The sequence below is a fragment of the Solanum dulcamara genome, chromosome 9 (assembly GCF_947179165.1).
Source record: "Solanum dulcamara chromosome 9, daSolDulc1.2, whole genome shotgun sequence".
Taxonomy (NCBI): Eukaryota; Viridiplantae; Streptophyta; class Magnoliopsida; order Solanales; family Solanaceae; genus Solanum; species Solanum dulcamara.
The window spans coordinates 18,271,386-18,299,070 of record NC_077245.1 but is presented as its reverse complement, the minus strand read 5'-3'; the positions used below and the strand labels follow the sequence as shown (position 1 = coordinate 18,299,070).

Sequence of the window (27,685 nt, the reverse complement as noted above, 5' to 3'; positions counted from 1 at the left end):
TAATTAGCAGGTAATTAGGTATAATTTACCGGGATAATTACACTCTACAATTTCCACGAGAAAGTTGTGAATTAGTCTAATTACAAGCTTATTATTTTTGAATTTCTTCCTTTTTATTTTTTCATTTTAATTTACTTTTTTAAAATTCTTATTATTTTAATATTTTCTAAAAACATATTTATTATTTAAATTTCATTTCCTTCTCATTCTCAATCTTTACTTCATGTGATTCCATGTAATTTTTCGTATTACTTATTTTTATTCTATGTTTATTATTTTTATTAGCATATTTTTGCTAGTATTTGAATTTTTAAATTAAAGTAGAAGTCATTATTGAATAAAGTTGCAGATTTACGTTTTTCTTTTCTTTTAAATCATATTCATGTACGTTATATTGAAATTTGACATAGGAGTAGTATTGTATTTAAAAATTTTATTTTGAATTTAGAATTTATGTTATATTTTTAATTTCATTTATTTTTGTAGTATTGACTTGATATTTCATATTGCAAGCCATTTATTTTTTGGTTAGACTTGATAGATTATCTTTTTGTCAAATGTTTTAATAATTGTATGACATTATATTTACAATATTAATATTTTTGTCAAACATGCATTTCATGATGTTCAAAGAAATCTTATATTTTTAGTTTTTATAATTCATTAATAAAAATATACTAATTTTAAAAAATATAAATCAATTTTTTTTATAATATTAGTAAGAATGTATGTTTATTAATTAATATATTTTTCAAATGACAATATATATATTAAATATTTAATTTAATATCATTTATAAAGGCCTTTATTTGTTTAATGTAAATTTTGAGTTTAGATAATTAGCTTTTATTTTTAAAATTTAATATAACCTTGTAATTGCACTTGTGCAACCAAACAATACACTTGTAATTACATCGTGGCAAACAAACAGGTCATCATAATTACTAGACTGTGTAATTACTAGGTTGGTATCAGGGGCGGACCCAAGGCATGTTTAGGGGGTTCATCCGAACCCCCTTCGTTAAAAAATTACACTATTTATATAAGATAAATTTTTTAATTTATGTGTGTATATTTAATATTGAACCCCTTGAGCATAAGTCAAAGGACTAGCTCAGTGGCAAATGAGGTTCAATATTTTGCTTTAGCTTGTCTCAGCTCACGAGTTTGAATCCGAATAAGCACATTTTTTTTGATTAGCGTGTTTAATTTTTTTTGAACCCCCTTCATATAATTTCTGGGTCCGCCACTGGTTGGTATTACTACCCTAATAATTACACTAATTTCAATTACCAGATAACTTTTCAAATAGACCCGAAAGTAATTACATTAATATACATTAATTATGTATATTATTTATTAATAAACAAAATAAAATTTTATCGGCTATTATTTTGATGAGGGACTATTTATGTGGGTTCTTTTTTAAAAAAAAATATGTATATCAAATCAATGCAATTTGAGGTAGCATAAACTGTACTGCTAACATTAATTGATATAGCTATGACTACTGCCAGTATTTATTCGTCTACCACAATAAAATTGAGAAAAGAGATAAGTGTTAAAAAATATATATGAACTATTTTTTATTTTTTGAGTTTTATATCTAAATTATTGAGATTGTGAGTTTTATATTTAAACTATTATTTATTAGTTTGAGAAACACATCTCTCTTTTATTCTATTTTCATCATAGTGTGTAGGAGTGTTTACGGTTTGGATAAAAACCAATCCAAATCAAAAAACTAAATCAAATAAACCGATTTTTAATTTGGCTTGGTTTGATTTGATTTTACATTTTTAAAAAATGATAATATTTTGTTATGTTTTGGTTTTGTTCAAAAAAATCGAAGAATTAATCGAACCGAACCGATAAATTATATACATATTTTTTTATAATTATATAGACATAATATATTATCTTTTATGAACACTTTTATCTGCAAAAAATACGGCACGCTAATTTAAAATAGTAAGGTATGATACATTTTTTATTTGTACAACTTTATCATTAGCTTATGCATTATTCAGTAAGTTTATGTTGTTTAATACATTGGTTAGCTAACAATATAAGCATGAAGTTAAACATAATTAAAGTTCTAGTATAAGAATTATAAGATTCAAAATGACACGAAGCCAATTTATTTCTTTGAATGAATTATTGATTTTTCTTCTCTTTTGAATGAATAGTTTCTTTAATTTTTGTGTATAATTATAACCGAATAACCGAAACAAATCAAACCAAAACCGATAACAACCAAACCGATGGATGTATATTTTAATTGATTTGGTTTGGTTTTAATAATTTTAAAATCAATTAAATTGGTTTGGTTTTAATAACTTTAAAACTGATTAAATTGGTTTGGTTTTGATTTTGACCAATAACTGATCCAAAACCAACCTGTGAACACCCCTAATGGTATGTGTACTACACTTTCTCTTTCATTTAAAAAAATTGTCATATCACACTCCACATGGGCAAAACATTCCACCTTAACAAAAATTAAATAAATTATTAGAATTAGTTAAAATTAAAGATTAAAGTATTATTATTTCCCGCCATAAATACTTATAAAATAAAATGTAAATAGTTTTCTTACCTCACTCCACCATTTTCTGTCACCATACCCTCCCCCCCCTCCAATTTTTTAATTTTATTTTATTTATTAAATTTCTTTTATAAAAGAAATTTTTAAAAATCTTACTTCATCTTCACCCCCTTCAAATAATAATTTAAATATTTTTCTTTTTTTACAAAAAAAAGTTTCTACCCTGCCCTATTTAACCCATCGCTTTCAAAAAAAATTCTCGTTTTGTGTTAGATATATAAATATGATTTTAGGAAAACATTTTTTACTTGCTGCAAGACTTTTCTTAAAATAAAAATTTTATTTCTATTATATCAAAGTACGCAAATAGGAAAAAATATTTCCCTAAAAATATATTTACATATCTAACACAAAACGAGAAATATATATATATAGATAGATATAGATATAGATATAGATAGATAGATAGATTAAGAGCGGAGGATTAGATGGGGTGAGTACAGTTTTATTTTTAAAAAAATAAAAATAATAATATTTTTTAGAAAAGAGTGGGGAGAGGATGAAGTATGAATTTTGTAAAATATTTTGCAAAAGAAATTTACAAAATTTTAAAAAATAAAAGGATGGGGATTGTGTGTGTGTGTGGGGGGGGGGGGGGGGGATGGTGGAGTTTGTGAGCAAAATATTTTAAATTTTATTTTTAAAAAATTAATTCTTTTTTTAAAATGTAATTTCTTTTATTAAAAATAATTTCTTTTTTTAGAGGATAGAAATACTAGTCTTTCACTTTTAACTAATATTAATAGTTTATTTATTTTTTGCCAAAATGAAATATTTATTCAAGTGGAATGCCATGTGGTAAGATTTTTTTAAAAAGTAGAAAAAGTGTCTTACACATACCACTAAGATATTTTTCTCAAACTAATAAGTAATAATTTAGGTATGAAACTCACACTTTCAATAATTTAAGTATAAACTTCAAAAAAAAAAAAAAGAAGAGAAAACAAAGTATGTAATAATTGAAACTTTGCTTAAATTTTACTAGTGTTTTTGCAATATTTTCAGAGTCCAATAGGAACATTATAGGAAAAATATTATATTCTAAGTTTGTTTCCCGATTTAACCCATATTTGTGTATAAACACCTATTATACAAAGGTTGAACATGTCCACAATCGTAGAATGCGGAAAAGTAGCCAACGACACCAAAGGTTCAAGGGCTTGAACTCATGGAGGGATTTTTGTCATCCCACACACACTCTGGAGGTCAACAGAGGAATTTCCATATTTAATACGATTCATAAAAGGATGGTTCATGATTTACTGTGACCCAACATGTCGATTTACAGAACTTCTAATAACAAAAGAAAGGAAGGCAAGGAAAAGAGCTAGTCAAAGATTTGGCAAAATATCCAAAACGTTAAACAGCAATGATAACTGATATCTCGGGAGCCAATCACCTTAAACTTTCACCTCTTTGGACCTACATATAATAAAGTTGTATGTATAGTGAACTGCAAAAAGAAACCTAGAAACAGATCTACATCCGGATTAATAGGATAAAAGTTTTCAGGTTTCGATCATGGGCTCTGGATCAGAGGGTTCCGTCTGCGACTTGCCTGACTGACAAACGCTATTGAAAAGAATGTCTTTAATAACCTGAAAAACCAAGGATAAATACATCCGACTGTCAAAATATTGCTGGATGTTCAAAGAATGATATGCAACTAAAGTAAAATACAACAGCATATACCTGCGACATTAAGCCATGAACTTGCTCGACAGTAATCTTAGCACTATCACGTGTAATCTTAGCAAGCTGAGATTCTTCCTGCAAGTCAACGGACCAACAGATTTAGTACCACTATGCAACCAAAGTTGCATGATGCATGTTGTATTTTGCAATTTAGTGAAGCAAGTATAAGTAAGCAAGGCAAAAAATAAAGGGCAAAAGACTACTGAAAGTTGAAGTAAAAATATGACAGCAGTCAATACATAGCCTGAAGTTGAAGATCAAGACTAGGTAACTATTGCATAACCAAGCCCAATAGCGCAAATACAATTAGCGAAGTGAAACAATATGGCACATCACCACCTACCACAGCAAATTACTGATGTTATGGTTCACAAAACATACATGAAAAGGGTATAGAAGTACAAGAAAGTGAAAGGCTCCACCCTGGTACTTCCATCAAGCTCATCCCTTTCTACTAGGGCTTCTAAAATAGTAGTAGAGATAACCAGTAATTGTGATTTTAAACTGCCAGACAATGTGGTGTTGACTAGTCAATTGTGAATCTCATCTTCTTGCTCACTACCATGGATCTTTAACTTGTCACGAGTGTACCACGAAGGATGCTGCAACTTCAACAACAACATACCAATATAATCCCACAAGTGGAGTCTGGGAAGGATAGTATATACACAGACCTTAGCCCTAACTTTGTGGGGTAGAGAGGAGGTTTTCGATAGACTGTCAGACTCAAAAGAAAGAAAAACGAAACTGTTTGCAAGGAAAATATGACAAGTGCACTAGCAAGATACATAACAACTAAAACGAGAAACCAAGACATGCTAGATAACAACAACATACCCAACGTAATACCACAAGTGGGGTCTAGAGAGAGTACACTGTACGCAGACTTTATCCCTGCCTCGTAGAGGTAGAGAGATTGTTTCCAAAATACCCTCAACTCAAGTGCAACAAATTAAAGTATTTACAAAAAGAAATCGATAGTGAAGAAAACATGTCACTTAATAAGAAAAGCAATACAAAGCATTCCGAGAAAGAAACAGTAACTAAATAATGCGGTAATTGAAAAGGAAATACATGTATATGACTAGTAAACAAACACAGTGCTCCCAGGCTCCCACCAAGCCTAAACCCGCCGAAAAGTGAGTCAAAGCTGAACTGCCTGCTACCCTTCTACCCTAATCTGCGGCCTTTATACCTTCCCTTATCTAAGATCATGACATGTCTAATCTCCTTTCCCCAATAATTTTTTCGCCTACCTCTATCTCTCCTCATACCTACTATATCCAACTTCTCACATCTCTTTATTGGGGCATTTGCACATGTCCTCTTCACATGTCCAAACCATCTCAGTCTCGCTTCCCTTCTCTTGTCTACCAATAACGGCAACATGTAACAAATGGATGAAGCAGAAGATAAGAATACTACTAGTAGGAGAAACGGGGACTAGACCCTGCCTCACCCACCTAAAGGTGCTACAACGCACGGCTACCTACTAACCTTTTACCTTAATTCTCGACAACCTAACTTTTCTATCTAGGATTATGTCCTCAATAAGCCGAAAGTGTGCCATGTCCAGCGAAATCACCTACTCCAGTACTTCTTCGGCCCGCCTCTAGCACTCCTAACATCCACTATAGCCAGCCTCTTACACCTCTCAAATTCTGTAACTTCCACCACTAATTTTGAACCAAATGGTTACATGCCAACTAAAATAGACTTCGGAAATGGGGGAATAGAAATGGTTGGTTCAATGCTTTTGGGATCTACTTTCTTCTGTACAAATATTGCATGTGCAAACGGAAGTAGAGAGAACACATGAAGGCTGAAAATCAGTGCCCAAGGCATAAGACTGATTTACCAAATATGTAATCACAAAGTTTTTGCTTTCCCATATCGCTTTAAACTTCTTAGCCTTATCTAACCTCTTTTTATGCTTTTATTGAGCCGGGGGTCTTTCGGAAACAACCGTCCTACCTTGGTAAGAGTAACGTCTGCGTACACTTTACCCTCCCTAGACCCCACGTTGTGGGATTTCACTGGATTGTTGTTGTTGTTGTAAAGTTTATCCTCAAAATTTCACTAGGTTAGTTGCTAATATAATCCTATAGTTTTTGTTTTCCACTCATTTGCCTTTGACTGCTTTCTCATCACTTATATGTGTCTGCTCCCCCCTCCTACCTCCAAAAGAAAAACCTCAAAACCCTAATGTAACGATGAAAACACAGGCACTTGTTGGTATTAAACAAAGATGTTCAATAATTCGGCAAGTGATTATTTTCCACCACTCTTAATTGACAAATGCCTTTATTCTGCAGGTCTACTGTAATAGAGGACCAAACCGTTCATAGGTAAAGATAGGATCACATTGGCACATTATCATAATGAGCTAGTTTTTCATTTGAGATGTTATTTCACACACATTCACATGAGAATGAGACTTTTCTCTATCCACTATACCTTTTTGCAATATCTTCTGTTAAAGTAGTAAGAGAACTCTTCATTCATACAATCATGGCCATTTCTCCCTTTCATAAGGGTTTCACGTGCAAGCTATTGCTGAGAGTTGCATGAACCTAATCCATAATCAATCGATTTTCTTCTTGTATTGCATTACTTTCTCCTAGTTGAACTACATAAGAATGAATTAGGTGCTCCAGTATATACGTTTTAGCAAACTCTCACCATTTAAAAGAGAAGAGAAAAATGAACATGTACAATCAGAGGCATATTTATATTTACTTCCCTTTGCATATCCTTGCACATTTTAATTATAAAAACAGTTTCATAGCCCAGCAAAATATGAATTATGATCAAGAGGCCTAGTATGCTATAAGTTACAAAGTTCCAAAAATAGCCGCTCTGTAAGCACAAAATATTACCTAGGTTTGATAATGTCTAAATAGAAATGACATGTCAAAAAGATTCAAAGATAATGGTTCAACAAATACAAAAGAGTAAAAACTGTCAAACTAATATTCTTTTTTTCCAATTGGTCAAACTAATATTCTCAAACAAAGTAAGAGATAGACTTGTAAGTTAGAGTATGCATTCTCAAGACTAGAGAGAAAACCAAAAATAAATTACCTCCTTCTTCCTTTGAGGGGCTGCCATTAACGGCCCAAAACGTGAATGAGACAGTTGATTTTCAGCTTGCTCCAACTTTTCAGCTGCATGAGTTAATGGGATCAACTAATTTTGAGGTGTTTCAATATTGTGTAAACTCATGTCCAGGCATCAAACCATCACGATGATTAAAGAAAGTGGAAAATGTAGGCAACAATGACATTACCAAGATCAGATATCTGTCCAGCAACATAGTCTCCATTTCCAAGCAAAGGAGAAGAAGAAAGTGTGTTCACCCAATACTTATTCCATAGTAGGTCCAAGAGATGGCAATCGAGAGAGGACTTAAAATACGTAATATCCAATGAATAATACTGCAAATTAAGAGACAAGTTGGTGAGTTAAAAGTCAAGAGTAAATCTGAAGTTGAAGTCCTAGATTTAACATAAATGTGTGAGTGCCAAATAGCATTTAACATAAATGCGCTCATGCCAAAAAGCTGACCTGCTTGCAATGTACTCCAAAGTCTTCAATTTTATTCAAAGGAATGGTCTGGTACTCTGAGATAGGGTCATCTGGAGGCTTATATCCTTCAGGATATGTTCGAAAGGCACCAATCTCAACTTTTCCAGCAGAAACAGTTCTTGTAGGATCAATAACAACTGCAAGAAAGGGCTCTTGATACTGCTGGTTAAGCATTTGTGTAGTTACATCAATGCCAGAGAGCCAGCATCCATAGCCAGGATGGGAATGGTACCACCCGACCACATTCTCCAACCGACCAGCCTATACCATAAAGTCTTAGTAAGAGAATGGTCTGAACAAACTACAGGGACAAGCACACTCCACTTCAGAAAACAAATCCACACACAATGTATAATTCCTATATAACAATGTATACAGATAAAATATAATCAGCTCAAAAGAATTTCTAGGTGCAGCAAGATTGAATTCTATGACCTGAGGAAGTTTTTTGACCTGAAGCTCAAATAAACAGCTAAGGTTACTAACTACTGAAATTATGCACATATATATATAGACTCTACTTCAAAAAATATATTTTTTTAATTTTTTTTTAATTGACAAGGAAAACCCGCAGCCACTACCCTTTGGATACGCACAGGGTAAAACATCTGCTCCTATGCAATAGCTCGCAAACCACATAGGAGAGTTAACCCGCACTAGGCAAGCCCAGTGCGACGAGCTCGACCAGAAGACAGACCCCTTCCTTTCACTAGCAAGGGGTTTCGAACTTGAGACCTCCAACATGAAAGTCTCAAGCCAAAGCCCAAACCACTAGGCTACCCCAAAGGTAACTTAAAAAAAATAAAATAATAATAATAATAATAAAAAAAAAAAAAAAAAATTATAATAATAATAATAATAATATATATATATATATATAGAGAGAGAGAGACTCCAAGAAAATGATTATAGAAATGCACATGAAGCTAGATCATCTGAAAGAATTGAATTTTTGCTAATGATTATAAAAATGTACGCGAAAAGCAGCCATGACACGTGCGCAAGAATCTCATGTGTATGTGCATGATGATGGAAGTAACCTACGTAATATATTCCAGACTACTAGCAGGTTATGACTATGCTGCTCGGATCCTTCAAAAATGTTGCCACGAGCATGTCAGATCCTCCAAAAGTTATACATTTTTGGAGGATCCAACATGGGTGTGGTGGCCTTTTTCGAGGACGTGGACAGCAAAGGTTTATGACTACAGAATTAGGAATGAGTGCCCCTAAGATGTCATTCCAAAGCAACGGCATGAGCATGCTAACATGTAATTGGAGAGATTGAACTCTATTAACTTCAGATACCAAACAAGAATCTCTTTGTAGGAGCATCCTGACCTCAAATCAAGTAGCAAGCCCCACTCTTATATAGTAATAATATAAGAAACACAGAAATGATCATATCTCTTGTTATTTCTTCAAAGAAATTTACAAATATTATGTAGGTAACTAAAGAGAAATTAACAAATTCTACAACACCAACGAATTAAAGCCTAATTTAAGACAATGCAACAGGATTTTCTTCTGGACTAAACAGGTTTCCACTTAAGTCGCATGGTACAACATCCATCCATCATAGACTGTGAAAATGTCACACAGCCCTCAAGTAAAATCAATTAACTCAAGCTTGACAGTATTCTAGTTACTCGTGAAAAAAAGAAACTTGATTTTCTTTTAGCCTTTGGTGCACCCACGAGGCTCAAATAGGTAACTAGTCAATGCAAACTGGCCCGGACACCAACAAGAACAAAGCCTCAATCTCATACTTGATGGGATCTGCTATATAAACCTTCACTGCTCATTTTTGCTTCCATTTGAACAGGTATTTACTCTATCAACTTACCGTTCTGCCCCTTTTGAACCCGTTTCCAATATTTATTGAATCCTAAAATTCTCCGTACATTGACTAGTTTAGCTCTAGTGTACCCTTCTCCATTATCGACAACACAACATAAAAAGGAAGAAAAAAAGGGATAAAGGCATTAACCTGCTTGTTGGTCTGTGAATATTCGACCATGTATTCATATGCATCAGCTTGGGCATTAACCCTAGTTTCAGTGCCTTCAACAGGGAGGGCAAAAGCGTCCATGACAATAATAGCATCTCCATCCGTCTTACCTTGCATGAGTCCCATGACCTCAATTGTACCTCCGGAACGCGCGTGAACAACCATCTTGAGAAGAGCAAGAGCAGAGATCTTCACGCGCTTGAAGTAGTGAGGGTCACTCGCCCACGGCTTCTCCCGCTGGAACTTGGTCTGTGCCGCATCGTCGTAGTGGAATATGGCGTCCGACGCGGAGTTCTCCGGTGTCGACCCCGACGGCGCGTCCATCGTCACGATGTTGTTCTCTAATTCCCAGGTTTGCTGTGCCATCGCCGCCGACGATGCGTAAGAATTTAAAGCGTCCATTGGAACTGAACTTCGGAGAAGATGCAATTGAGGAGCTCTCTTCTCTGATTTTATTCGACAAAGGGTTAATTAGAAGAAAAATAAGTAGATATAAGTAAATATGTCTTTTTAATTTGAATTTAGCTTGCATTTATGTTCTTAATTTTTAATATATATAAATAAATATTTAAATTTATATAAAATTCAATATGTCCTAGAACACCATATAGAATAGAAAATTATCATGTAGGATGTTAAGTAGACGGATGTATTTATTTATTTAAATTTTGAATAGTTAAAATATTTATTTGTACACTAATAAAATTTAAAATTATATTTATCAGCTAAAATCAAATTAAAGATTATATTTATATATTATATCTAATTTAAAACAAAGCTTGTTTTCAAAGCGGAAGAAATTTAAAGAATTAAAAGAACCTTAACAATATAATTTAATTTTAGATAGTATTTTAAAAATTACACATTTAACTTCTTTGTATAATGGAAATTGTGTATAGATATTAATTTCTATATAACAACAACAATAATAACATATGCAAAGTTTTAGAAAGAGTAGAGTGTATGCGGACTTTATTGCTACCTTGTAAAGGTAGAGAGGTTATTTTCGAAAGATACTCAGCTCAATTACATCAAACCCAAGTATAAAAGGATTAATTTTATATAACAAGGTTGGTAAATATTTTATAAAAATTGAATATATTTATAAATAAGAATTTTATGGATTGAATATTTCATGATATTAGATATTTCATCATTTTAGTTCAAATAGTAGAATAAAATAAATTTAGAATTAGTTAATGCGCATAACAAAACATGGAATAAAATATTTTTTTATTTTATTCCAAAATTGTTATTTTTATCTTACATACCAAACAATTCTGTTTCAATATTCTGTGAAGGACCATTGGAGCCTATCAAATGTTTTTTTCTACCCCAATAAAAGCATAAAAACAGTCTTTTAACACTCTATTATGTAAGTCGCTCTAAGTGTTCTTGAATGATATAGTAGCATTATCGTTCACCTTAGGCTCTTTTTGGAAGCTTGATTAATGGGCCTGATGATAATATGAAGAAAAGACAGTAAAATAAATTTAGTAAAGATTTTATAAATAATATTTTACTTAAACTAATAGGTCCAGATGAGTTATAAATATATCCTTAAAACTTGGTTTAAGTCATGGACAATCATTTAAAGTTATCTTCATATTTCACCTCAATTAAGATTCGTATCTAATAAATACTTACACAATAGAAATTTATACTGATTAAATCCTTTTTGCAATACACATTAGAAAAGCGCGTGAAAGGACATTATTTCGCAAAGGTTTTACTTTGTTTCAATTGGTGCGCGCACCACCATTTTACTATCGTAACCATCGATGCCATCACCCTCCACAGCTCCTTCCCCTTCTTTCTTGATTTCCAGCCATTCTCCTTCTCCACACCAACTTGCTTTTTCCACCAGATCTATTGTCACCATCCACAAGTCTACCATCATCAATATATTTCTTCTTCCTTAGCCTTTCAAACGACCAACGACAACATTCAAATCTGCCATCTTAGATTTTTCGTCCAATAAAATGGTATTGTCGTTGTACCCATAAATCTCTCCAGTCAGTGATCGATCGTCTCATCACTTTGGTGTTCATTATTTCCGGTGAAACTCCATTTTTTCTGGCAAGACTAATACGAATCTGATATTTTTCTTTGAAATTGTTGATGTATTCAAACTCTAAAGAACTCACAACACAAGAAAAAAGAAAATATATCAATAAATTTAATATGTTTGAGAAAGAGAGTAAAATTGGACAAAAATAGCATTAGTGTGTGTAGTGTTTGCGGCGGGGAAAGGGTTCTGGCGAAAGAAGAAAAGGGGAAGAAGGTTTTTTTTCTTTTTCTGTAAAATATAATTTTTCTTTTTTATTTATTTTTTAATTGTTATTCTGAGCCAAATATCACATGTCTTCTTTTGATTAGTTACTATGCACGAAATATATTTTTTTGACTAGTGCAAATATTCAATTGGAACAAGTATAAATGAAACTAATGTAATAACTACTTCTATCGTACCTACAATTTCTAACATAGTAAGTAAATGCACGAAGTAATATGACGTCTCAAACACTTGTTCCTTTGTAGTTGTATTTTGCTATATATAATTTAATCTTCCTTTACCAAAAAAATAGTCTAACTTTTTGTAATTTACAGTTGAAAATTCTACTGGTTGAGTCATCATTCCAAAACAAGCATGATAATATTCATGTTCCACATATATTTCACAATAGTTCAGCTTATTAATTAAGTTTTTTATAATGTTCTTTTTTCTTAATAAATAAACTTAGCCGTCGTTGACGTTTCTTCAAACCTCTTTAAGATAAATATTCTCTTTTTTCTCTTAAGATTCTTAAGTTCACCGCCACACTGCCTCGGTCTGTTTCAATTGTTGAAATGAGATACATGGAAGGATTAATGTAAAGTTAATTTTGTTATAAATACAGTTGTTGTAACATTCAACATTTAACACAAACTTTAATAACGTAATGTGTTGGATTAGTAGTAGAACATTTATAAAAGGCAGTTTTAGTTCAATTGCACTAATTGTTGTAATTCACTTGCTATATAGCTTCGAATAGTAGGATAAATAAATAAAAATAAAGATACCACAATATGCAGTTTATTATTATTTTGCTACTTTTTGTTGTTGGAATTTTGATAAATTCAGAGAGAGATATTGTTGGAGAAGGCTATGGCTGGCGGCCTGCTCCTTACCCTGCTTACTACCAAGATTGGGCTGCAACTGTCAAGTTAAAACCTGGAGATCAATTAGGTAAAACTTTAATTCTTTAAGGAAAATATTTCATCTCAGAAAATTATTTGGTTACCAATTTCAAGGGCATTTATTACTTAAATCGTATTTGTAATTTAATGCAAATTCGGCAATTGTAGCGACTATAGGCTTTCTTATAATTTGGATATGCTATTTTGGGAGCCGAAGGCGAGTGTCCAGCAGGCCCCCTTCTCTGGCTTTCCCTTTAAGTGACAAGGGGGGTAAAGTAAGCTTCCTTTCAGAGTCTATGTGTTTCCTTATTCGCGAAAATTCTTCCTCCCTCCGATGTTGTCTCCTCACCAAGCACTCTTCCCGTCGTTTCAACCTTTCCTCATATCTAATTTGGCCTGAAGTCTTTCTTTAGCCGTGTTTGGAAGGATATAAAGGTACTGACTAATTTTAGGGGTGTACATAGATGGTTCTTTGGTTCGTATTTTTCATTTACCAAATCAAATCAGTTTTATCTGTTTTATAACTTCATAAACCAAATCAAATCAATAAAAGTGTCAGTCTTTTGGCGAAGGGGGTGTCAATTTACTCCCTTTGGACAAGGATAGCTCATTTCGTGGCATCTAAACTACGTACTTTGAATATGATTCATAACTTTATTTATGTTTTAGAAAGTTATTTTTTGTGTACATATATACCTATTGAATAAAAAGATTATTCAAGACAAGCATTGATATGTGGATATCATTTTATTTGTAGAGTTTAGATTCGAAAAACCAGAGGATTTGCTGGAGATGGAAAATACAAATATTATGCATGCAATTCCAACACTCCTTCAAGGCAGTATAAAGATAGTCCAGCTATAGCATTTTGTCGAAATAGAAGCTGCAGAGATGAGTGAATTGAAGAAGATGACCTAAGAGATTTGGGAGAAATTTTGAGAGTATTATTTCATCTGAAGAGAAGAAGAGTAAAGTGAAAATCTCTCCGACTTCCTTTACTGATGTACATATATATAGTGTGGTTAATTTATTGTTAACCACAGTTAGCCATATCTAACTACTATTAACAAACTAACTACTCCTTAACAGAAATTGTTTAACAGACTAACAACTACACATTTGCATCACTAACTACTAACTAATTGTTGTTATGTTTACTGTTATGTGTCAATACTCCCCCTCAAGTTGGAGGGTGCATAACATCTAGCACTCTCAACTTGTTCATCAAATACACATGCTGCTGCTTGTTCAATCCCTTTATCATCAAGTCGGCCTGTTGATCATTTGTCTTTACAAATTCAGTTTTGACGATTCCCTCCTTTATCTTGTCCCTTATAAAGTGACAGTCAATTTCTATATGTTTCGTTCTCTCATGATAGACTGGATTTGCTGCAAGTTGGATCGCTGCCTTGCTATCACTCCAAATAGCTACTGGCTGATGAACTTTTACTCCAAGCTCACTGAACAAGCCCAGCAGCCAAGTAACTTCTGCAACAACTGCTGCCATGCTTCTATATTCAGCTTCAGCTGAACTCCTGGACACTGTTTGCTGCTTCTTTGATTTCCAAGAGATTAGAGACTCTCCAAACTTTACTGCATATCCTGTAATAGACCTCCTTGTATTGGGACATGCTGCCCAGTCTGAGTCACACCAACATGTAATTTCATGTGCAGGTTGTGCTCTGAAATAGAGGCCCTGACCTAGTGCATTCTTCAGGTATTTGACTACTCTTATAGCTGCTTCCCAATGTGAGACTTTAGGCTCTTGCATGAATTGACTCAGTGTTTGGACTGCAAAGCTGATATCTGGCCTAGTGATGGTTACATACAACAGCCTTCCTATCAACCTTTGGTACCTTGAAACATCCTCCAAGGCTTTATCTCCTTTAACTCCAACAACCTTGTCATATTCCACAGTGGTTAGTTTGTTTCCAACTTCCAATGGAGTGACAGCTGGCTTTGTGCCAGCTAAGCCCATCTCTGATATGAGCTCCAATGTATATTTTCTTTGATTAAGGATGATGTCATATTGTGATCTCAGAACTTCTATACCAAGAAAGTACTTGAGTTCCCCCAAGTCCTTCACCTTGAAGTCATACTGCAGGATCTGTTTGGCTGCTTCTATGAGACTGCTGCTGTCTCCGGTGATAAGAAGGTCATCTACATATACAAGTATTATGACAATGTTGTTACTTGATTTCTTTGTAAATAGTGAATAATCATGAAGGCTTTGTATGAATCCTACAGCTATCAATGCATCAGTCAGCTTGATGTTCCATTGTCTTGATGCCTGTTTCAGGCCATATAAAGATTTCAGCAATCTGCATACCTTGGTCTCCCCCTGTCTCTTGAACCCTTCTGGCATCTCCATATAGACTTCCTCATAAAGGTCCCCTTGCAAGAATGCATTGTACACATCCATTTGATGAAGCTTCCACCCTCTTGAGGCTGCCAGTGCAATCACTGATCTCACAGTGACCATTTTTGCTACTGGAGAGAAGGTCTCATGGTAATCAAGGCCTTCCTTTTGACTGTATCCTTTTGCTACCATCCTTGCCTTGAATCTTTCTACCTCCCCATTTGCCCTATATTTGATCTTGTACACCCACTTGGAGCCAACAGCATTCTTTCCATGTGAAAGATCAACAATTTGCCAAGTGTGATTGTCCTCAAGAGCCTTGATCTCCTGTTGCATAGCTTCTATCCACCTTGCATCCCTTGAAGCCTCCTTAAAATTTCTTGGTTCAGCTGAGTCTGAGAACTTAGCCAAATAACTTCTATAGTTTTCTAATGTGCCTGCATATGACAAATATTTGTTTATAGAATAGATGTGGTCATGGCTAGTATTGACAACATAGTCATTCAACCACCCAGGTTGCTTGGTTGACCTGGACGGTCTATTGCCAGTGACAGCAGGAGGAGCAACAGCCAATGGATTTTGTGCATTCTCCTGTGCATCATCAGGTTCTTCAGCATCAGGCACTGTATCTTCAGCAACATCCTTGTCAGTGTCAGTAGCATAGTGTGTCCCCCTTGCTCCTACTGGTGGAGACTGGCAAAGATGAGCTGGGGCAAAGGAGTCATATGCAGCATCAATATGGTTCAGTTGGAGAAATGTGCTATCTGTTGAGTCTGCAATGTGACTAAAGGGAAATGTATTTTCATGGAACACCACATCCCTGCTAACAAAGAATTTGTTAGTAGATAAATCAAGTACAATGTAGCCTTTTTGAGTTTCAGAGTATCCCATGAGTGCAACTTCTTTGGCTCTATATGCAAATTTGTCTGATTTAGGCAATGCAGTAATAAAGCATAGACAGTCAGGTACTCTTAGATGATCAAGGGATGTCTTCTTGTGATGTAGCATCTCATAAGGAGTATTGCCCTTCAGGGCACTTGATGGTAACCTGTTCATGAGGTATACTGCATTTTTAATACAGAAGCCCCAGAATTTTGTTGGGAAAGAAGCCTGGAATTTGATAGCTCTTGCCATCTCCAAAATTTGCCTGTGCTTCCTCTCCACCACCCCATTCCGTTGAGGTGTATAAGGACAGCTGCTTTGGTGAAGTATTCCTAGGGTCTGCAAAAGCTCACAGGTTTGAGAGTTAAAGAACTCAGTACCATTGTCAGACCTAATGGTCTTGACCCTGCAGTTAAACTGAGTATTCACAAGTGCAAGAAACTGTTTCAAAACCACAATTACTTCAGTCTTCAGCTGTAATAAATGGACCCAAGTGTATCTGGTATGATCATCAATAATAGTGAGAAAGTAATTCTTCTTATCAAAAGTAGGAGTTTTATAAGGACCCCACAAATCTAAGTGAATCAATTCAAAAGAGTGTTTTGTTCTAGAGACACTTGAAGGAAATTGTAATCTAGTTTGTTTTGCTAATGGACAGATTCTACAATTGTTATGCACATTTCTGTCAATCTTGTTTTGGAATTCCATCATATTCTTCATTGTGGATATAGAAGGATGGCCCAGTCTTCTATGCCATAGGCTGCATCTTTCCTCAGCATCTGCTAAGTAAACCTGTCTCACATCTTCTCTTCCTTGTTCATCAGAACCTTCAGCTGCCCTTTGGAAAATGTATAGTCCTCCTTGCAATCTACCAATCCCCTTCACCCTGCCAATGTAGAGATCCTGAAAGATACAGTGATCAGGGAAGAAATTCACTGAGCAACATAACTCCTTGGTTAATTGTGATACTGACAGTAAATTATATTTAAAATCAGGCACAAATAACACATTTGTGATTCTCTCCTGTCCAAATAATTCCGCACTTCCTGTGTGTGTAATTGGCACTGTACTTCCATTTGGTAAGTGCATCCGTACTTCTTTATTGGCTTGTAGATTATGAATGCTCTTAAGCATTTTGTCACTTGCAGTGACATGGTGTGAAGCACCTAAATCTACTATCCATTCACTTTTTTCTAGATGGGACATTAGACAAGTTACAATACCTGTCATGTGGGCTTGATATTCCTCAGAATCATGGCCATGATGCCTGCACTGGTATTCTGAATTATGATGGTTACTTTTGTCATCACTTCTTCTGTTGTCTTCAGTATATTGTCTTCCATTATCATCCTTACCTGCATTACCTGCATGTTTCCCTTGACAGCAATCTGCATTATTTGCCACTGCAACATGTGCTTCCTTCTTCCATCCTTCATTGTTATCTCTCTTGTATCTTTCTCTGTATCTATCCTTCCTCCATCCTTCACCCTTCACGATAGTTGTTATCCTTCCTGTAGCCATCATATGCACCTTCCACCTTTCTGTTGGTTTTGTTATCCCTTTCTGAAGGATATCCAACGAGTTTGTAACATTCCTTCTTTGTATGATTTCGCATGTGATAATGCTCACAATACATTGGACTACCTCCCTTATAGCTATCATTTCTTTTGACTTGCATTGCTATGGGATTGGATTTCTCAGCACTTAACTGTTGACTTTCATCTTGCACCATTAGGGCATATGCCTGATTTACAGATGGTGCACTGGACTTCATCAAAATTTGCCGCTTAGCCTGATCGTAAGATTCGTTCAAACCACTCAGAAACTGCATTAGCCTTTGTTCTTGTAGATATTCAATATAGTCTCTGGACTTTGGACAACCACGGTTTGGAGAAGGAGCTATCAAATCGTATTCACTCCACAACTCCTTCAGCTTAGAGAAATACACCGACACTAGGCTTGTTCCTTGTTTGAGACTTGCAATAGCTGTGTGCACCTGGAAAACTCGCACTCGATTTACCTTGTCAAAGCTCTCCTTCAGATCCTCCCAGACTAAACGTGCATCTGATGCATACACAATGCCGCTTAACAAGCTTTCTGATACCATGTTCATAATCCACGATAGTACAATTGCATTTACCGTCTCCCACTATTCATGAAGTGATTCGTCGAACGACTCCTTCGTGCATGTGCCAGTTACGAACCCTAGCTTCTTCTTGCCCAAAAGAGAGATCCTCATAGCTCGACTCCATACCTCATAATTTTCAGATCCGGTGAGTTTCACCGGTGCTAGAACACATCCCGATGTGTCCGATGGGTGCACATACAAGGGATGGCCGTGCTCTATAACTATTCTCTCAATCGATGCTTGTGATTGTGAGAGTTCACCCATGATTTTCAGTTCTGAACTTCAATGGTGATATTAAGCCTTTCCGACGAATTCCAGTTTCCGACGAACTCCAGTTCTTCAATCGTTTCTCCAACAGACTTCAGCTCTCTGATCGAAGACTCGCTCTAATACCATGTCGAAATAGAAGCTGCAGAGATGAGTGAATTGAAGAAGATGACCTAAGAGATTTGGGAGAAATTTTGAGAGTATTATTTCATCTGAAGAGAAGAAGAGTAAAGTGAAAATCTCTCTGACTTCCTTTACTGATGTACATATATATAGTGTGGTTAATTTATTGTTAACCACAGTTAGCCATATCTAACTACTATTAACAAACTAACTACTCCTTAACAGAAATTGTTTAACAGACTAACAACTACACATTTACATCACTAACTACTAACTAATTGTTGTTATGTTTACTGTTATGTGTCAATACATTCATGTTGGTACCTGGAGATTATTTCTTCAAATCCAGCAACAATACTAATTGCATTAATGGCCAGAAGCTTTATGTAAATGTAGCAGCTCCAGTTGAAGATGATGATAAGAATTGACAACAAGGGTTAGAGATGCATGAATGGGAGGTGAAATCATGAAGATAAAAATAAGGATAACTTAGCTAAGCGTATTTCAAAATTAGATAATAATAACCGGTTAATGAGTTCAGAATGAAAGTGGGGTATATGTATGCATGCATTTTCTTTCTTTTGTTTTTGCACACATATAAGCATATAGTTCAAGTCGAAAAGAATAAGTTCAGTTGAACTCACAAAACCTGTCGTAGCTATACAACTTTTACTTGTTTCAGATGGCGAAAGAATAATGCTCATGGACACACTTTCGCTGTTTTGTTTTTAATGTGAACTTTGATATGTATTACATGAAATCTATTTTCCTTTGATATGTATTATCAGAAATCTATTTGTTGGATTATCCAAAAAAGAATATAAACAAATGAAGAAGCAACAACTAAAAACCAAAATAACATATACATATCTGTGAGACCAATATTGGCATCAGAATGTATCTCCAGCGCGAATCATAGTATGTCTTTTCAAGTGCAGCATTGGTGAAGACTTGACAATTCTCTGCGAGACCAAAAACAGAACAAAAAGTTGTAAAATATTAACAAACATAAACATGATCTCACTCAATTGAGAAGTTTAAAAGCATACTTACATGTAACTGTAAGCATATAATACACATGGAATGAATCTCTTCTAAACGACGAAGAAATCATGGTCCTTGCTAGATATCGCCCCCGACTAAATCTGGCAAAGCATCTATGTAATTGAGACCTTGAGCTATGCTCCAATCAATGCCTCAAGGCTTCATATATAAGCTACTTCACACACACAACTCCTTCAGTTGTTCTTTACTATAATATGCTCAGTTGTTCTTTACTGTAATATGCCACATTGGCTATTACTTTCACAAGACAGGGAGTTTACATAATATGTTATAAGAGGGTGATTAGATAAAAATAGTCCTTAATGTACAGAAAAGTGATCCTTTTAGTCCATATATACCATGTAATCGAAAATAACCTTAATGTATGAACAAGTGATCGTTTTAATCCTAAACCTTGAACGTAACCGTGCAAATAACAAAAAAAAAAACATGTTAAGTTTAATTAGCAACTCACCTGAGTTGGATAAAACATCAAAAAAAAAATGGGAGTAAAACTAACCAAATCTTATAAGATGAGAAGAAAGACCAACTTTTCTACCTTTGATGAAAATTCTTGCACCAATAATATATGGTTTTGCCTTCGAAACCATAACCCATCTGTGAGTCTTGCTGCAGGAACAAAACTCTGTTATAAGGAAAACAATAAAATTGTATACTCCATTGTTGCATGTGCACACAGTGGTGGCGGGAGGAAAAGGGTCACTTTTCTACACATATTTTAATTACAAGGTATATATAAATGACTGAAATAGTCCAATCCCATACATTAAGGACCATTTTGATCTTTTAATTGATAAACAGATCTTAAAGCAGAATAGGAGTAGATAACGAACAGTAATACTGTCTAACATGATGCAATAAGTCTTCAAAAAACCAAGTGCAGTATCAATATTAACAGCCTATTTGGTTGCGACCAACTAATATCAACATTAACAGCTTCTCCTCCACCAAATCACAACATCTGATCTGTGAGCAGTTCATGCAGATCAAAAATGCCTTCATCGTTAACGGGAGTGTTAGATGAGGGAGCAAAGGGAGGTAACTGAACAGGAGCCACCCCTGAATCTGCATAACCGTACATTCTACAATGAGAAGCATTGAACATCATAGCATCAGTGTTAAAATTGACAAGATTCTAGTTGAATTAATGTGAAGATTTGGTAGGAAGATAATTCTTCTTTGGTATAAAAAGTCAAGGTAGGAAATTTGTAGTTGAAATATTGGTAAACCATTAAATGGTTTCACAAGATAAACCTTGACATTTTAACCCATAGTGATGTCATGGATGACGTCAAGAGGAAGATTTCATTCCTATAAATAGGTAGCTCTTGGTTCATTTGTAACAGACCTCTCACTTGCCTTTTCACCTTCTAAGGCATTTGATTTTCTCTCTCTTGTAGTATTTCATTTATATTCTTTTGGAGTGAAATAAATATTAGTTGTGTTGTGTCCGAGGATTAAGCAAAAGAAAATAAACTTTTGCCGAACCTCGTAAATTTCTGGTGTTCTTTTTATTGTTGTCTCATTTACTATTAATTAGTTGTCTTTAAATATAGTAGTTGTGATTTCATCACTGTCTATATATTCGGCTTCCGCAACAATCATAAGTTGGTGCTTTCCCAACATCAAAAATGGAACTGATATCATTGTCTTCGTCCATGGGCTGAGTGACTAATGCTCCTTTTTTGCCTCTTCCTTTACCTATAGAACAATCTTCTCTTATGGCCTTCACCCCCTGCCTGGAAACAGAGAACTAGACTGCAAGGAATGTAGACAGAGATACAAGGGAAAATAAGTGTGATTATTTAGCTATGCAGATGATGGAATTCGCTTATTACCAACTTCAACGCGATCTTTTCTTGTGATGCTATTAATTTTTTGTTAGGTGATGGAGGTCAAAGCTTGCAGTCGGAAAGAGAAAAATACTTTTAGTGCTCCTCGCTCGAAAGCAAAGACTTCTAAGAAAGTAGTTGGGGATGGAAGTCAATCACTAACTCACACTTGAGCATTGTTATTGGAGGTTGAAAAAGATTGAGCTGCTAAATCTTGAAAAGATCAAGTCAGTTTCCATTTGTACAATGAGAAACCAGGGTGTTAAAGCACCAAATCTTGAACACTTGTCTTATTCTAGTTCTTCACTGGACAATTTGGATGTTATTGAATTTCAGCATATGGAATCTTTAGATATATCATATCACCCCATGTGGACATGTGATGGATATCTTGAGCACCTTATTTCTAGATCTCAATTCCTAAACGTCTTGAAGATTAAGGCGATTCAGGTTTCACAAGTGAGATTGATGGTCCAAATTTAGTATCGCTAGAATTTAGAGGACGTCTGATTCCTGAAATGAAAATTGCAAGAGAGTCAAGACAACTGAAGCACTCAAAAATAGATTTGCTTTGCCGTAAGTTAGATTTGGCATGGCTTTTTAAGTTGAGCGAATTTCTATCAAACATGGCCATTTGGTCTCAAGTTTCCATTCATTTTGACAAGGAAATTAAGTTCAGCGGGAAATATTGGCAACTACAACACACATTTTCTATCTTCTAAGTTGACATTTTAGATTTAGATATAGATATAGAGTCACCTGAGGAGCTTCCAATGCTTGTGGATGCTTTGCTATTGAGTTGTCATCCTAGGAGACTTGACCTGCAATCAACAAGTGAGATGGTTACAGTTTCATGGATCGTTTGATGTATATGATGAATTCGAGGCAGTGCACTTCTCATGGAAGCAAGCCTAGCCATAGCAAATTAAAAGAAGTAAAAGCCTACAAGTTTGATCTCGGAGCCTTACAAAGAGGGTGAAATCATATTTTTTATTGGATTTGTGATTGGTGATGCAGTTAATTTCTCTCTAAAGTTTATTAATCTACTGGTCAGGAATCAGGATTGATTATTTCTAACTATCATTTGATTGGTGTTGTTGATTTAAGTCAAAAAATTACCGAGCAGTATCAACATTCCAATATATTTTTGTAGACATGTGGATTTGAAGGTTTGTGATCAGATGTATCAATTGTTTTCAATCCTTGAAGCAGGGGACTCTATTTTGAGGTTGGCGTAATGATCTACACACAACGTTCAATATACTCTTCTTCTCCCTTTCTTCCTCTTCCTCATGTAACAGATTCAACATCTCGGAGCTCACTTGCTCCTTCATGTGATGAATATTCAGACCTTCTACTTATTGGAGTCACATTGAAGGCATCATCTCAGCACTCTTTTTTTTCTCGTGTAATGAGGCGCTAAATGGATGTATGAGGAGATAGATCATTCAATTGGGAGATATAACGTAACACCTGATCATTAAATAAGAGTTCAAGAAAGGAGGTGATGAAGTGTCTGGGAAAATGCAAGCATCAACGTTCAACTCCTTTTAACAGAGGAAGATTGTTTATAGACACGGACTTGAAGATTTGTGATAACAAATAGTATTAATGTTATCCTTGGATCAGTGGACTCTTTATGGTAATCATGAAGTGACAATATTTTAAAATGGAATAACAGTCTTTGAGAAAGCTTTCTCTAAATGAGGTCAATTTAGACGATTTTTCACGAAAGTTGTGAGTTTATATCTTGAAAACCAAAGATCAGGTGTTTCAAGTATTCCAGAAGTTTCATGCTATGGTAGAAAGGGAGACGAATAGAAAGCTAAAGCGTCTCTGCACTGACAACGGAATTTGAAGAGTAATGTTCAAGACGCTGGATCGGACATGAAAAGACAATTCCTGGAACCCCACAACACAATGGTGTTGGTGAGAGAATGAATCTCACCATTGTTGAGAAGGTGAGAAGCATTGCTCAAAATGACTAAACTGCTCAATCCTTGAATGAGTTGACTCTATATAGTGGATCTGATTCCACAACATTAAGAGACAAGAAGAAGTTGTAATATTTGAGCCATAGCTCTTTAGTATAAGGACACTTATGAAATGAGTGTTCATTTGTGTTGGTCCTCAATCTGTTGTTGCATAATAGTAATAATATTGTTATGATAACATTAACCACAAGAGTTTCTTAGTGCTAAGGCGTAAGGGTACACCAGTTTTCGTAGTACTATGTGGTACCTGTGCTAACATATGTTTCCTTTTGAGGACTAAATTTACTCAGCATCATAAGGAAAGAATGTTGGATGGAAATTGCGGAAGCATGACAAAGAGCTGATTATCGAGTTTTGCAGCAAAATCGGACTAGAAAATCAAGTTTTCAAGGTATGTTTGCTCATTAATAAGAAGAATTATATGACCGGAGACATATTTGCCTGAATGCCTCATTTACAAAATACTCATATATCTTGGTTTTAAAGAAGCAGCCAAGATGAATAATCTCTCTAAACATGGTTGCAACTTGCAAGCTTGGTTGACTCATCAACTGCGGTTCTTTGAGAAACTTTCTCTAAATTAGGTCAACTTAGAAGAAAACCAAATCTTATAAGATGAGAAGAAAGAGCAATTTTTTTCTACCTTTAATGGAAACTCTTGCACCAATAATTAATATATAACCTCGAAACTATAACCTAACAGTGAGTCTTGCTGCAAGAACAAAACTACGTTATAAGGAAAGTAGAGCAATATAAATGTACACTCCATTGTTGCAGGTACACACGGTGGTGGCAGAAGGAAAAGGGTCAATTTTTTCGACACATTAAGGTCTATTCTGGTTATGTGGTTTATATGAAAGACTAAAATAGTCCCACCACATACATTAAGGAGCATTTTGATCATTTGATTGATAAAAAGATCTCACCAGTCCACACACCCCACCCCCATCCCTACCTCACCCTACCCCACAGATGGTGGCTAGTAAATTACTCATTGTTCCCACTCTTCCGGTCGTACCAATTTGGTATACAACTCCTCATAGAACTAGATATGTTTTATGATCAGGTAGACATAAGAATACAGAAATACACTTAGCTTATTAGCATTTGATTCTATTCTGAACCTTTAGCTTGTAAGAGGTTTCGGCAAAAAAAAAAGAAAAAAACAACAAACTGCAAAAACAAAGAACTTGCAAGAACTCGAATGGCTAATGTTTTCTTTTGAAAAATTTCAACCAAAAGCCACCTAGTCCCTCAAAAGAGTTTGAAGATAGACAAAATCCTGGTCCCTAAAGCAGATTAAGAGTAGATAAAGAAGACAATACTGTCTAACATAATGGAACAAGTCTTCAAAAAAACAAGTGCAGTATCAATATTAACAGCCTATCTGGTTGTGACCAACTAATGTCAACATTAACAGCTTCTCTTCCACCAAATCAGAACATCTGATCTGTGAACAGGTCATCCGGATCAAAAATGCCTTCATCGTCAACGGGAGTGTCAGGTGAGGGGGCAAAGGGAGGTAACTGAGCAGGAGCCACCCCTGCAGCTGCATAGCCGGACATTCCACTATGAGCAGCATTGAACAGCATAGCACCACAAGTTGGTGCTTTCCCAACATCAAAAATGGAACTGATATCATTGTCTTCGTCCATGGGTTCAGTGAGTAATGCTTCAAGTTCACTCCCAATACTAGTGATAGGATGACTGTAAGTTCCACTTCTAGCAGCAGTACATGGTTGCTTGCTGGGTAATAGGGATCTTTCAGCGTCAACATTCACATTGGGATACATACTATTCATTCCATGCACAAATGCAGCATTATGGCCTGAGGAATCTCCTCCAACAACTTCTATCATCTGCTCCGCATTGGTGCTTTGTCGAGGAAACATGCTCTCATTGCTAATGTTTGGCACAGCTTGTGATCCTCTGTAAGCAGACCCAATCATATCCTCGGTGTGTGGAACTTCGGAAGTTCCAGTGGCTTCAGCCTCCACACTAGTTATATCGAGAGCACTTGTTCTTGCTCTTCTATTCCCTTTGTTGGTGGCTTTGAGGTGCTTGAAAAACTTTTGGGCATGGCTAGCCACCTGCTTTGCCTTTCTTGTTATCACACAATGCCTAGATATACTTCTCCAGTCACCTTTTCCATATATATCTAAGCCCAGGAGAAATGACCTATAGCAGGAAAGATAGAGAAATAAGTTATTATCGGCTTTGAAGTTAATCCAGGAAACAAGATCGCATGGCAGCATTCACTCAAAAAGTTTTACTTTCTCTCATTCAGCTAAAACAACAATCTACATCTTATAAAGTCCAGAGCAAATAGGTATGATTCTGTAGGCATATTTATTGCTTTCTGCATGCACTGTGTAACATCACGGATAACACTCAAAACTAACAACACCCCATCCAAAATAAAATCACCATTCGTTTTTTTCTTTTCAGAGAAAGAAGAAGGGACCCAAAATGTCATTCATTGGATACCTAAAATCAGGGGATAACAAATGTCCTCTGTTTATGTGACTCCAATATTTGCTGAATTATCCATTCCCCACTCTTTCTCACCTCGTTGGTATATGAACTCACTTCAACTATATGTGCTACTTTTATTTTTATTGATAATCAGTTCGACGACCAGATCTGTCTCTCTTCTCATTCGCCTCTCGGAGCTTGTTAAATTCTTGCAGAAACGCTGCATTGTTAGCGTTGCTCTGCGATTGAATAGCTCCGTTCGCCGGCGAACTCTTGGTGACCTTTTTCTCCGGTGAAGTCTTTCTGATTGTTGCTGTTGCTGCTGCTTCTCTCCTGCATCAACTTTTCCTTCTTCTTCTTCACTTTTTGGGTCGTAACGGAAATCGTTTCTTCTTGTGCTGCTTCTGCTCCTTGCCACTACCCATTTTTGGTGCCTCCTCTGCTTTGCTAGCTTTGATTTTGAATGCACCCCATCTGTTCGATAAATTGTCTAAGAGGAAAAGGAGCTTGTTGGTAAGCCGACGTGAACGGTAACTCCGACGTGAACAGTACTCCGAAGTGAACAGTGTTTTCCGGCGGCAACCAGGTTCATTTCAACTGGAGTTGGTACCTCCGGTTTCCATATCTTCACATATCTATTCTGTGTTCATACACTTTTAGTTACATTTTGTTGACTTTAGACCTTTGAATAATTTATTAGTTCATATGCGTTTTCATGGCTTTGGATAATGATGGTAGACTAGGGTCATGTTCTCGCTCAGGGACGGGGACGAGGGTAAGGAGGGGTAAGTGGGTTAAAGGAGAGTCTAGACTGAGAGTAGATTCATGGAACATTGGGACGTTAACGGGAAAATCTATAGAGCTAGTTAAGATTATAAAGAAGAGGAAGGTTAATATAGCTTGTGTCCAAGAGACCAAATGGGTAGGTTCTAAAGTTAAGGAGGTAGACAGGTATAAGCTTTGGTTCTCTGGTAGATCAAAGTATAGGAATGGGGTAGGCATTTTAGTAGACAACGATTTAAGGAATCAAGTGGTGGAGGTTAGAAGAGTCACTGATAGGATGATGTCGATTAAGGTGGTCGTTGAAGGGATCATGTTGAACATTATTAGTGCTTATGCGCCGCAAGCGGCCTTATGCGAGGAGGATAAGAGGCGCTTTTGGGAGGATTTGAACGTGTTAGTGGGAGGCATACCGCCTACTGAGAAGCTTTTCATGGGAAGGAATTTAAATGGGCACATCAGGTCTATTTCGGGAGGGTATGATGATGTGCATGGAGGCTTTGGCTTCAGGGACAGAAATGGAGGAGTTTCACTTTTGGATTTTACAACAGTTTTTGGGTTGGTGATAGCCAATTCGAGTTTCCCAAAGGAGGACCACTTGGTAACCTTCCGTAGTTCGGTGGCTAAGACTCAGATAGATTTTCTACTCCTTAGGAAGGATGATAAAGGTCTGTGCAAAGACTGTAAGGTCATTCCAA

At 35.6% G+C, this 27,685-nt stretch overlaps 1 protein-coding gene, 1 long non-coding RNA gene and 1 pseudogene across 2 annotated transcripts; 1 reads left to right on the top strand and 2 right to left on the bottom strand.

Annotated features, from left to right (window-relative positions):
- Positions 1–3,826: 3,826 nt before the first annotated feature.
- On the bottom strand, positions 3,827–10,423 carry LOC129902720 (COP9 signalosome complex subunit 5a-like). The gene is made up of 6 exons (XM_055978097.1): positions 9,882–10,423; positions 7,871–8,152; positions 7,593–7,740; positions 7,388–7,470; positions 4,301–4,378; positions 3,827–4,206 (listed from the first exon to the last, which is right to left on the bottom strand). The coding sequence occupies exons 1-6, from the start codon at positions 10,302–10,304 to the stop codon at positions 4,117–4,119; spliced, it is 1,104 nt and encodes a 367-aa protein (XP_055834072.1). The 5' UTR covers positions 10,305–10,423; the 3' UTR covers positions 3,827–4,116.
- Positions 4,507–7,378, bottom strand: LOC129902721 (uncharacterized). The gene is made up of 2 exons (XR_008770149.1): positions 4,726–7,378; positions 4,507–4,642 (listed from the first exon to the last, which is right to left on the bottom strand). It is a non-coding gene; the product is annotated as an uncharacterized LOC129902721 (long non-coding RNA).
- Positions 10,424–12,475: 2,052 nt separating the features above from the next.
- LOC129902158 (early nodulin-like protein 3) lies at positions 12,476–19,301 on the top strand (annotated as a pseudogene).
- Positions 19,302–27,685: the final 8,384 nt, after the last annotated feature.

What these genes read in the sequence shown, in the direction of transcription:
- LOC129902720 (XM_055978097.1), bottom strand. Translation starts at nt 10,304, where the DNA reads ATGGACGCTTTAAATTCTTACGCATCGTCGGCGGCGATGGCACAGCAA. An exon ending in ATTCACAGACCAACAAGCAG is followed by an intron (nt 8,153 to 9,881) that starts GTTAATGCCTTT and finishes TTTATGGTATAG; the next exon opens with GCTGGTCGGTTGGAGAATGT. An exon ending in TTGGAGTACATTGCAAGCAG is followed by an intron (nt 7,741 to 7,870) that starts GTCAGCTTTTTG and finishes CTTAATTTGCAG; the next exon opens with TATTATTCATTGGATATTAC.